Source organism: Osmerus mordax, chromosome 24 (genome assembly GCF_038355195.1).
Source record: "Osmerus mordax isolate fOsmMor3 chromosome 24, fOsmMor3.pri, whole genome shotgun sequence".
NCBI classification, from domain to species: domain Eukaryota; kingdom Metazoa; phylum Chordata; class Actinopteri; order Osmeriformes; family Osmeridae; genus Osmerus; species Osmerus mordax.
This window is the reverse complement of record NC_090073.1, coordinates 2,025,091-2,034,210: the sequence shown is the minus strand read 5'-3', so window position 1 is coordinate 2,034,210 and position 9,120 is coordinate 2,025,091. Positions and strand designations below refer to the sequence as shown.

The following is a 9,120-nucleotide window of genomic DNA, read 5'->3' as shown; positions in this document are numbered from 1 at the left end:
CTACAGCCTGCGAGGAGAACGCTGGGAATCAGGCCACTCTGACACCAGCAACACCAGTAACACAGAGCCGGTACCAGTAGTCAGCATGTCGTGACTGTTTGGACTGGGATATTATGAAAACTTGGGAGTCATTAGAACAGCTCTGGCCAAAGGAAACAGACCTAAGATTAGTTGTACATTTACATTTTACAATGTATTCATTTATTGTGTGACAGTATTTTGTGGTTCAGAGTCCAGCAATGGCAATCTTTATTTTCCAGGTACAGTGTAAAGTAATCACATCTCAGCTACCAGGCACAGTGTAAAGTAATCACATTTCAGCTACCAGGCACAGTGTAAAGTAACCACATCTCAGCTACCAGGCACAGTGTAAAGTAACCACCTCTTAGCTACCAGGCACAGTGAAAAGTAACCACATCTTAGCTACCAGGCAGAGTGTAAAGTAACCATATCTTATCTACCAGGCAGAGTGTAAAGTAACCATATCTTAGCTTCCAGGCACAGTGCAACAATAACACAATGCCTTCAGAAACAGTGAGGGTGGAGCTATGGTTTACTGGTAGGACCTCCACGTTATCAAGCACAGATGGACGATGTTCTCGTGTGCATGTAACAGGGGGAGATTTTCTTGTGTGTGTGTGTGTGTGTGTGAGAGAGTGAGTGAGCATGTGTATTGCTGTGAATGCTTTTAGAGTGTGTCTGTTGGTGTGTTTGTGCATCTCCGTGTTTCTTCCTGTGTGTGTGTGTGTGCGTGTGCCTCAGTGGGCCAGAGGACTGAATGTTATCTGACACGGTGTCTGCGAGAGTCCGAGACATTCTTGTGAAGCCCTAGATGCGTCCTTGGCCACAGGAACAGGCGGATGATGTATGTGTTTATCTGGGGGATGACAACAGGACGGCCTTGCAAAGGTTGGTATAAAGAGCCACACGCCCTACAGAAAGCAGAAAATCATCCAAGGCGACGCACACCACTGCTCTCCACTCGGCTCGCTCTGTCTGGAAGACCGTTTGCTAGAAAGTCCTCTTAGTCTCCTATTCGTTACACAGAACCCCTACATTCTTTCAGAAGCAGAATAATCCGCACTGATACAAGATGTTACCTGCTACCTTCAAGCTGTGTGCTGGCATCTCCTACCGCCACACGAGGAACATGACAGGTGAGAGTGAGGGCTTGAAAAGGTCTGTAGACCTCTCTAGTGGTCTGTATACATCTCTAGAGGTCTGTACACATGTCTAGTGGTCTGTAGACCTCTCTAGTGGTCTGTATACATCTCTAGAGGTCTGTACACATGTCTAGTGGTCTGTAGATGGCTCTAGTGGTCTGTAGACATTTCTAGAGGTCGCAAGCCTGGTTAGCCTTATTTGGTACTAAACATTGTATTCTTTCTTTATTATTCTTTAAACAAAATATATATATATATCCTCATCCATATTTGTCTAAACTCACCATGTACCAACTTGCATTGACACCTCACATATTGTGTAACAAACAAAGTATTGTTTCATGTTGCTGGGCTGGTGTAGTTTGATAATGTCCTGCCTCTCTCTCTCTCTCTCTCTCTCTCTCTCTCTCTCTCTCTCTCTCTCTCTCTTCCTCCTTTCTCCATAATCACTGCTCATATACTCATACACATTGTTCTGCCTGTCCCTTTTCCATTCACTCTTTCTTTATTTCTCATTTTCTCTCTCTCTTTCATATCTTTTCCCTACTATTCCCATACTTGCCTGTCTTTTTCCATTCCCTCCTTCACTTCTCGTGTTCTGTCTGTCTGTCTCTGTCTCTCTCTTTCTCTCTCTGTGTCTGTCTTTCTCTATATATGTCTCTCTCCCTCTTTCCCTCTCCCTCCATTCCCAGGTCTGAGGAAGAATGCCATGGTTGCCATCCAGCATGAGCTCAGCAGGCTGGCAGGACCCGGCCCCAGCCCCTGGATCAACAGCGTCCGACGCAGGAGCTCTCTGCTCAGTAAGTCCTCCTTAACAACCTGAGCCTGCATTGGTCACTGCAGCCACACCTTTTAGTAATCTACCGTGTCATTGGTCCTTCCCAGCCCAAGAGATATCTCAGTGGCTCCCTGACAGATCAAAACAATTCACAATCTACAGCACTGCTGTTGACTGATTGCTCAGGGTCATGGGGGGGTTGTGCCGCGACGGCCCAGTGTTGAGACTGGGGGCAGAGCCGGCATGTCTCTGGAAGACCGATTGCATCTCATGTGAGATGTTAAGATTGCTCTTTCTACCTCAATCTCTGCCCTTGATGTTCAGCGTTCACAATGTCCAAAACACACACACACGCACCCACACACACGAGGAGTGTGTCATATTGCATCTGCTTTCCTCCAGGCTCCCGTATCGAGGAGAAGCGGGGCTACAGCGACGAGGAGGTGTGCTACATGAAGCAGGGGGAGGAGGCACTGCAGAAGTCCATCAGCATCCTGAACCATGAGGACGGCTGGACCACGGAGATCATCGCTGTGAGTGGAGCAGGAACACCACACAATCACACCTGGGGCATGTACCTGGATAATAATAATAATAATAATAAAGTATTCATTTGACGGACACTTTCTTTTCACCAAGCAATGTACAGTAAAGGGTAGGGGGGGGGGACTTGCAACTTCTAGATCTGCAGTTAAATGCTCTTCCACTGAGCTGTACCCTCCCCACGCGAACGCATTGTCATGTGCTTAGAGGCGCTTGAGGGATCCGTTGGTTTCATAACAGTGGGGAAAACAAATTGAGTATGCAGTCTGAATTTGGCAGTGTTTAACTGCCCTGCCTTGTCTCCTGTCTCTCTCCTAGGCTAACGGAGATAAGGTTCTGAGTAAGGTTCTGCCCGAGGTGGGGAAAGTCTTCAAGCTGGAGGTGCTTCTGGATGAGCCGTCTGACAGGCTGTACGGGGAGCTGGTGGGGAACATGGAGGAGATGGGCCAGTGGAACCCTAATGTCAAGCAGGTCAAGGTGAGGACTGGTTAAAGGAAGGGCACATGCAGCCTCAGGCTATTACCTCAGTTCTAGTTCTGTTCTTTCTCCCTTCCTCTCTCTCTCTCTCTCTCTCTCTCTCTCTCTGAGAACAAGTCCAACATTAATCCTTTTTGTGAAGCTAGACGTCAAAACTTTTCCTTATTGATGTATGTGTGTGTCCTGTTGACCCTGTTTCAGATCCTCCAGAAGATCGGTCAGGACACCATGGTGACCCATGAGGTTTCTGCAGAGACGCCAGGTAACGTTGTGGGCCCACGGGACTTTGTGAGTGTCCGCTGTGCCAAACGACGCGGCTCCACCTGCTTCCTGGCAGGCATGTCCACCGAGCACCCCGGCATGCCCCAGCAGAGGGGCGTCGTCAGGTACACCACCTGACACACCACCTGACACACCACCTGACACACCACCTGACACACCACCTCACACACCACCTGACACACCACCTGACACACCACCTGACACACCACCTGACACACCACCTCACACACCACCTGACACACCACCTGACACACCACCTCACACACCACCTCACACACCACCTCACACACCACCTGACACACCACCTGACACACCACCTCACACACCACCTGACACACCACCTGACACACCACCTGACACACCACCTCACACACCACCTGACACACCACCTGACACACCACCTGACACACCACCTCACACACCACCTCACACACCACCTCACACACTGTAGGAAGGTGGGAGGGAGGGGAGGGAGGGAGGGAGGTATAAATAGATGATTGACAAATGGATGGATGTATAAATGATAGATGGAATGACTCCATATGTTGATACTGTGTGTCCGTTGTCTCTCCCAGGGCAGAGAATGGGCCCACCTGTATAGTCATGAGGCCTAGTGCAGAGGACCCAAACAAGACCAAGTTCACCTGGTTGCTAAGTATAGACTTAAAGGTATGCAGAATGCTCTTTTCTCTGTTTGCATATTCATAACTCCATAGATCCATTTAATCTGCGGAGTTACCGATTCCTTGATATTGTGACAGCTTTCTGATCTGTACGTGAATAAGATTGTAAGTCTCTCTCTTTTATTTATTTCATTCTGCCTCTCTCCCTGTCTTTCTCACTCTCTCTCTCTCTCTCTCTCTCTCTCTCTCTCTCTCTCTCTCTCTCTCTCTCTCTCTCTCTCTCTCTCTCTCTCTCTCTCTCTCTCTCTCTCTCTCTCTCTCTCTCTCTCTCTCTCTCTCTCTCTCTCTCTCAAGGGGTGGATCCCAAAGGCCATCATAAACAAAGTTCTCTCCCAGACACAGGTGGACTTTGCCAACCACCTGAGACAGAGGATGGCAAGTAACGTCACCATGGAGATGGCACCTGCTTGCTGACACAGCTGGCCAAACTGAGTGTCTTGCCAAGCAACACAAACTGCAGGCCAACTAAATGCCCTCACCCCATCATGTCAATCACCACAGAGAATAGCCACAGTACATGCCAACAGTAACTCTGAGATCTTAGGACCATCTTAGAATTTGTGTAAACACTGCTGTTACATAACAGCCCTTGTGTTATAAGACACCAAACTGATTCACAAATATCTAATGTGGCTTCCCATTTGTATACAGTACTTTAGCTTCCTTCAATTCATTGATTTGAAATGATTATAAAAGCAAATCTTCCAACGAGGTGTTAGTTCAGTCAGCCTATATTGTATGCCCTCTTGGTTGAAGGGGAGAAGATGAGAGGAGGATAGTATTTTAGATTACAGACGAAACCATATCTGTCCGATTTATTCCTGTCAAACATGCCCTAACACTGGAGATATCATTGTTCTTTGTAACCTCAATGTATAATTTGCACTTTCAGTAAAGTATTTATTGTAACAGTGGCATTGCATTAGGGTGGGTAAGGATGCTCACTAAGTGAATAAATGATTGCAATTATGACAATGGTACCAAGGTTTCCAACATGTTTAGTTTTATTGTGAAATTACTGGGACAGTCATTAGAAAACACATCATTAGAAAACCAACAGTAGGCCTACTAGATCAAGTATAAAGGGGGGCCAAATTATAGAAACATATCCAAACTGTCTGAAGTTTCAAGGTAGAATAAATACAATCTTCCTATTACAGAAGCAACTCCTAGCTGTGTCGTATCCTTCTTAGACCTCCTAGTTGATCTTAACTTCAGAAATCCTAACTGGACCTCTAACTGTAAATGAGATTTTTCAATCGGCAGTTGTCCAGTTATGTCTTTATCTAGGTTTAGAATGAACATGAGCGTACCGTTAGGCTGCTCGAGATGGACAAGTCACATATGAAAAGGCTCTCACAGCATAATATCAAGGGACTAATAGCTAGTCGAGCTCTGTACCAGTAGCCTATGGGGAAAAAAGACAGGTTAAAATTGGACTGACAAATTGGAACATAATGAAAGCATATTGTAAAAGACAGGATGCTAGAGGGTGGGACAATTTAGATTTATGTGAAATGTTGGATAATCAGGTGAAGCAGAAGAATATATTTTGTTGTAGATATTGTATTGTTTCAATTCAAATGAAAGTTCATTGTCTGTCCGATATTCATGTCTAATTTACCTCATAATACTATCTAGTGAAATATATTTGTATTAAGTTGTTTCTGGTTACCTTTCAATCATTCTACTTCTGTGTTCATGTTCCTCATCTTTATTACCATACAGACCAAACAAGAATGCTGCTGCCAGTTATTTTGAATTTAGGACAGGGTCTATGCAATCATAATTTAGTAGCCTATTCCTTATCTGGAAAAAAGAATGTGGTTCTGTAATAGCAAAAGTCCTATCCTAAGATAACATTTACATGTAGTCATTTAGCAGACGCTCTTATCCAGAGCGACTTACAGTAAGTACAGGGACATTCCCCCTGAGGCAAGTAGGGTGAAGTGCCTTGCCCAAGGACACAATGTCATTTTGCACAGCCAGGAATCGAACCGGCAACCTTCAGATTAATAGCCCGATTCCCTACCCACTCAGCCATCTGATTCTGATTCATCCAAGTCTTTTATTATCTTGTTCACGTTATTTGATTTGAGCTTATTTACTGTGTGTTTTGAAAACATATGTGGGAAAGCAAGTTTATGCTTCTTTTCAAGTTTTGTGTCGACTTTTATTTTGAAAAAATAGAAATGCAACTATTATGGGTTTCCTGGCTGAGGTTGGCTTGTGATCTTAATGACGTTTAGCTAGCAAGCCATGTTTCTTTAACTAGCTTTTTCATAAAGGAAGACGTTGTCGATTAGTTATTATCAGTGTTGCACTGATAGTCATGCAGAACGAGGACCCTAAACCAACATTTTACACTTGCAGTTGCTTCAACACAGACAATATTTTCCTTGAGGACTACAAACTCCATGTCCGATTCGTTTCCGAGTGCCAGTTTAGATCGAACTATCAAGCAGTAGGTGGATCTCGCAAGCCAATCGTTTCTCTATCTATTCTGTTTTATTCAATCTCTCTGCATATTAAACATGTCTTTATTACGCATTTATTATTAGGTGCTGAGGACGATTGGTTGTTCCACTGATGCACAGTTTGATGACGTCCTGCACAAGGTATGACAATGTTTATTATGATTTTTGTTTACGACAACAATTAATGAAGATCAAATTTGCGGTTTAGATAGCTCTAGAAGTTGAAAGGCGCAGGAGCCTTGGTCTGAGGTCCGCTGACAGAGCTGCCGCCATACGGAACATATACACACCTCTCCACAAACACGTTTACCTGCTGCAGGTGGGCATGCGTTTTTCTTCGAAAACGTTTACTGTCTCTCTACAGATATGTATAGCCTAATTAACTCAGTACTCCCTCTCAGGAAAACTATTTGGCACCAGAGTTTAGACAGATTGTAGACTATTGTTGGTCTCAGGACGCCAGTGAAGATGGACTTCTTGCCCTCATACAGACTGAGACAGGTGAATCCCGCACTACAGCCTTCATAGTCACTTATGTATAGTAATGATAAGTTCTTCAGTGGGGTATAACGACAAGTGATAATAGTTTGTTCATTATCTCCCTTCTCTCACACTTGAAGCCCAAAGAGTCTACCGCTTTCCTGTGTTCAAGAAAAGCTTTTGTGAGGAACTGATAGAGGAGCTGGAGCACTTTGAAGTATCCTCAGCTCCTAAGAGCAGACCTAACACTATGAATCACTATGGGGTATGAACCATTTAAATACAGATACATTTGGCCATGTTTAAAGCCATATATCCAGTGTGGTACCCATGCCAATATTGCTACCCTCATTTCCGCCCAGATCCTACTAAACGAGCTGGGATTGGACGAAGGCTTCATTACCGTTCTGCGTGAACACTACCTGCAGCCAATCACATCTCTGCTGTACCGGGACTGTGGAGGACGACGGTTGGACAGCCACAAAGCGTTTGTGGTGAAGTACGACATGCATGAAGACCTGGACCTGAGTTATCATTATGACAACGCTGAGGTCACTCTCAATGTGTCGTTGGGGAAGGAGTTCACAGAGGGGAACCTCTACTTTGGGGACATGAGACAGGTGCCTTAAACAAGTCCTGAATCTTAATAAGAGTAACAATTCCTCACGTGTGTATTGGAATTTCTCATGAAAGCTGTGCCTTTTTAAAATATCCTCATAATATTACCCAAATGTTATTTAGAGGGTCTTCTTCCATTGCTTTCTGCGAGTAGCACTAAATAACAAAGCTACATCCTGTTAGGTGAACAGCATCCTGATGTGTCGCTGATGGTGCTGTGCTGCCCCCTGCAGGTGCCGCTGAACGAGACCGAATGCACGGAGGTGCAGCACAGAGTGGGCGAGGGGGTCCTACACAGGGGTCAGCACATGCACGGGGCCCTGCCCATCTCCTCCGGCCAGCGTTGGAACCTCATCCTCTGGCTAAGAGCCTCACAAGAACGCAACAGGCTCTGCCCCATGTGCAGCAGGAAACCCACTCTGGTGGAAGCAGAGGGCTTTGGAGACGGATTTACCAAGGACCCTCCACTGAATACATCCTGCGTCCTCACGTAAAAACCTTCTCAGTCTTTTAGACGAATCCCCAACCCTAGTCAGATCCGGTTGCCGTTTGTTGTGTGACAAGTGACTGTGGTTTCTTTGTGGGACAAAGTGCCAAAGGGGGTCAAGGAGAGGAAAGGTTAACATGGATGACATTTCCCTCGTTATTAGAACAGCTCTAGGAGGAACAGTGCATAGCACAGTCACATTTGTACTTTGTTGTGTTTGTTGATTGACAGTGTTTTATTTGTATTTTTTTCATTTCAGTTTAATTCAGTGTTTTATTTAATTTAATTTAGTCAAATTGTTTGATGTGTGATGACACTGTCTGTTTGTGCTTCTGTGGTTTACTTCATGATCTTATACATTTCAACATTCAGATATATGGCATGCACTGTCAAAATGTTAAGACTGATGTTTTGAAAAGATTCAGAATAAATACACAGATGTAATTATCAATATGCTATCTGTAATGACCATCTCAGATACAATACACAAACATCTTTTGTGCGCTAACATTTTTTTCTTATGGTAAAGTCAACATTGAACAAGAAAAGGATGACCACAATAACAATTCAATCACAGCAATACATTCTGTACAGAAATGAAGCAAAACTATAAATGTATATCCTCTGTATATATATTTCTCTGTTGTCAAGTAATATTCATTTCCTCTGAACCTGTGCAGAAATATGTCTTTCTGTAATATAAGACATACATTAGACTGCCTTACCATATCCCTTATGGTCTTATTTTTAAATGTAATTACCATCATCATCTTTAGTAGTGACAACAAAAATGTGCATTCTAGTAAACTTTTGGTTGTTTCTTTTTGTCCCAGTGGCTTGAATACAAAAGCATAAGTGTTGTGAATGGCAGAGGGGAAATCAATTATTGGCAGCAGAAGGATTTCAAATTCCTCTGCAAATAAAAGTCTGCAATTTTACTGCCACTAACTCTGAGGTCAGGGGAATTCAATACTGGACCTTGCTGTATAAGTAAACTATGACTTTCTGCTGAGGTTCACATCGTCACTGAAGATCTTCTGGCTGGAGATGTACTTCTGGAGTTAAAATTTCTCTGAAATCTGCAGCAATGAAGATGGTAGATGGGCAACACAGACTCACTATGTTTCCAGAT

General features: G+C 44.2%; 2 protein-coding genes across 3 annotated transcripts; both read left to right on the top strand.

Moving 5' to 3' along the window:
* The first annotated feature begins 534 nt into the window (after positions 1 to 534).
* On the top strand, positions 535 to 5,025 carry star (steroidogenic acute regulatory protein). Of its 2 annotated transcripts, none has more exons than XM_067227732.1 (8): positions 535 to 909; positions 1,067 to 1,157; positions 1,856 to 1,963; positions 2,344 to 2,474; positions 2,803 to 2,961; positions 3,163 to 3,347; positions 3,819 to 3,912; positions 4,221 to 5,025. In XM_067227732.1, the coding sequence occupies exons 2-8, from the start codon at positions 1,094 to 1,096 to the stop codon at positions 4,338 to 4,340; spliced, it is 861 nt and encodes a 286-aa protein (XP_067083833.1). In that variant the 5' UTR covers positions 535 to 909; positions 1,067 to 1,093; the 3' UTR covers positions 4,341 to 5,025. The 2 variants fall into 2 exon arrangements, with proteins under 2 accessions (XP_067083833.1, XP_067083834.1); XM_067227733.1 differs by having other exon boundaries at positions 1,048 to 1,157.
* A 1,147-nt stretch (positions 5,026 to 6,172) lies between these two features.
* On the top strand, positions 6,173 to 8,808 carry ogfod2 (2-oxoglutarate and iron-dependent oxygenase domain containing 2). Its single transcript, XM_067228011.1, has 7 exons — positions 6,173 to 6,390; positions 6,488 to 6,544; positions 6,612 to 6,722; positions 6,805 to 6,904; positions 7,024 to 7,148; positions 7,246 to 7,503; positions 7,735 to 8,808. The coding sequence occupies exons 1-7, from the start codon at positions 6,259 to 6,261 to the stop codon at positions 7,993 to 7,995; spliced, it is 1,044 nt and encodes a 347-aa protein (XP_067084112.1). The 5' UTR covers positions 6,173 to 6,258; the 3' UTR covers positions 7,996 to 8,808.
* The last annotated feature ends 312 nt before the right edge of the window (positions 8,809 to 9,120 follow it).

Excerpts from the sequence above, each read along its gene's own strand:
- star (XM_067227732.1), top strand. The coding sequence starts at position 1,094 with ATGTTACCTGCTACCTTCAAGCTGTGTGCTGGCATCTCCTACCGCCAC. Across the intron at positions 1,964-2,343 it reads ACGCAGGAGCTCTCTGCTCA|GCTCCCGTATCGAGGAGAAG; the intron begins GTAAGTCCTCCT and ends GCTTTCCTCCAG. Across the intron at positions 3,913-4,220 it reads TGCTAAGTATAGACTTAAAG|GGGTGGATCCCAAAGGCCAT; the intron begins GTATGCAGAATG and ends CTCTCTCTCAAG.
- ogfod2 (XM_067228011.1), top strand. The coding sequence starts at position 6,259 with ATGCAGAACGAGGACCCTAAACCAACATTTTACACTTGCAGTTGCTTC. Across the intron at positions 6,905-7,023 it reads CCTCATACAGACTGAGACAG|CCCAAAGAGTCTACCGCTTT; the intron begins GTGAATCCCGCA and ends TCACACTTGAAG. Across the intron at positions 7,149-7,245 it reads ACACTATGAATCACTATGGG|ATCCTACTAAACGAGCTGGG; the intron begins GTATGAACCATT and ends ATTTCCGCCCAG.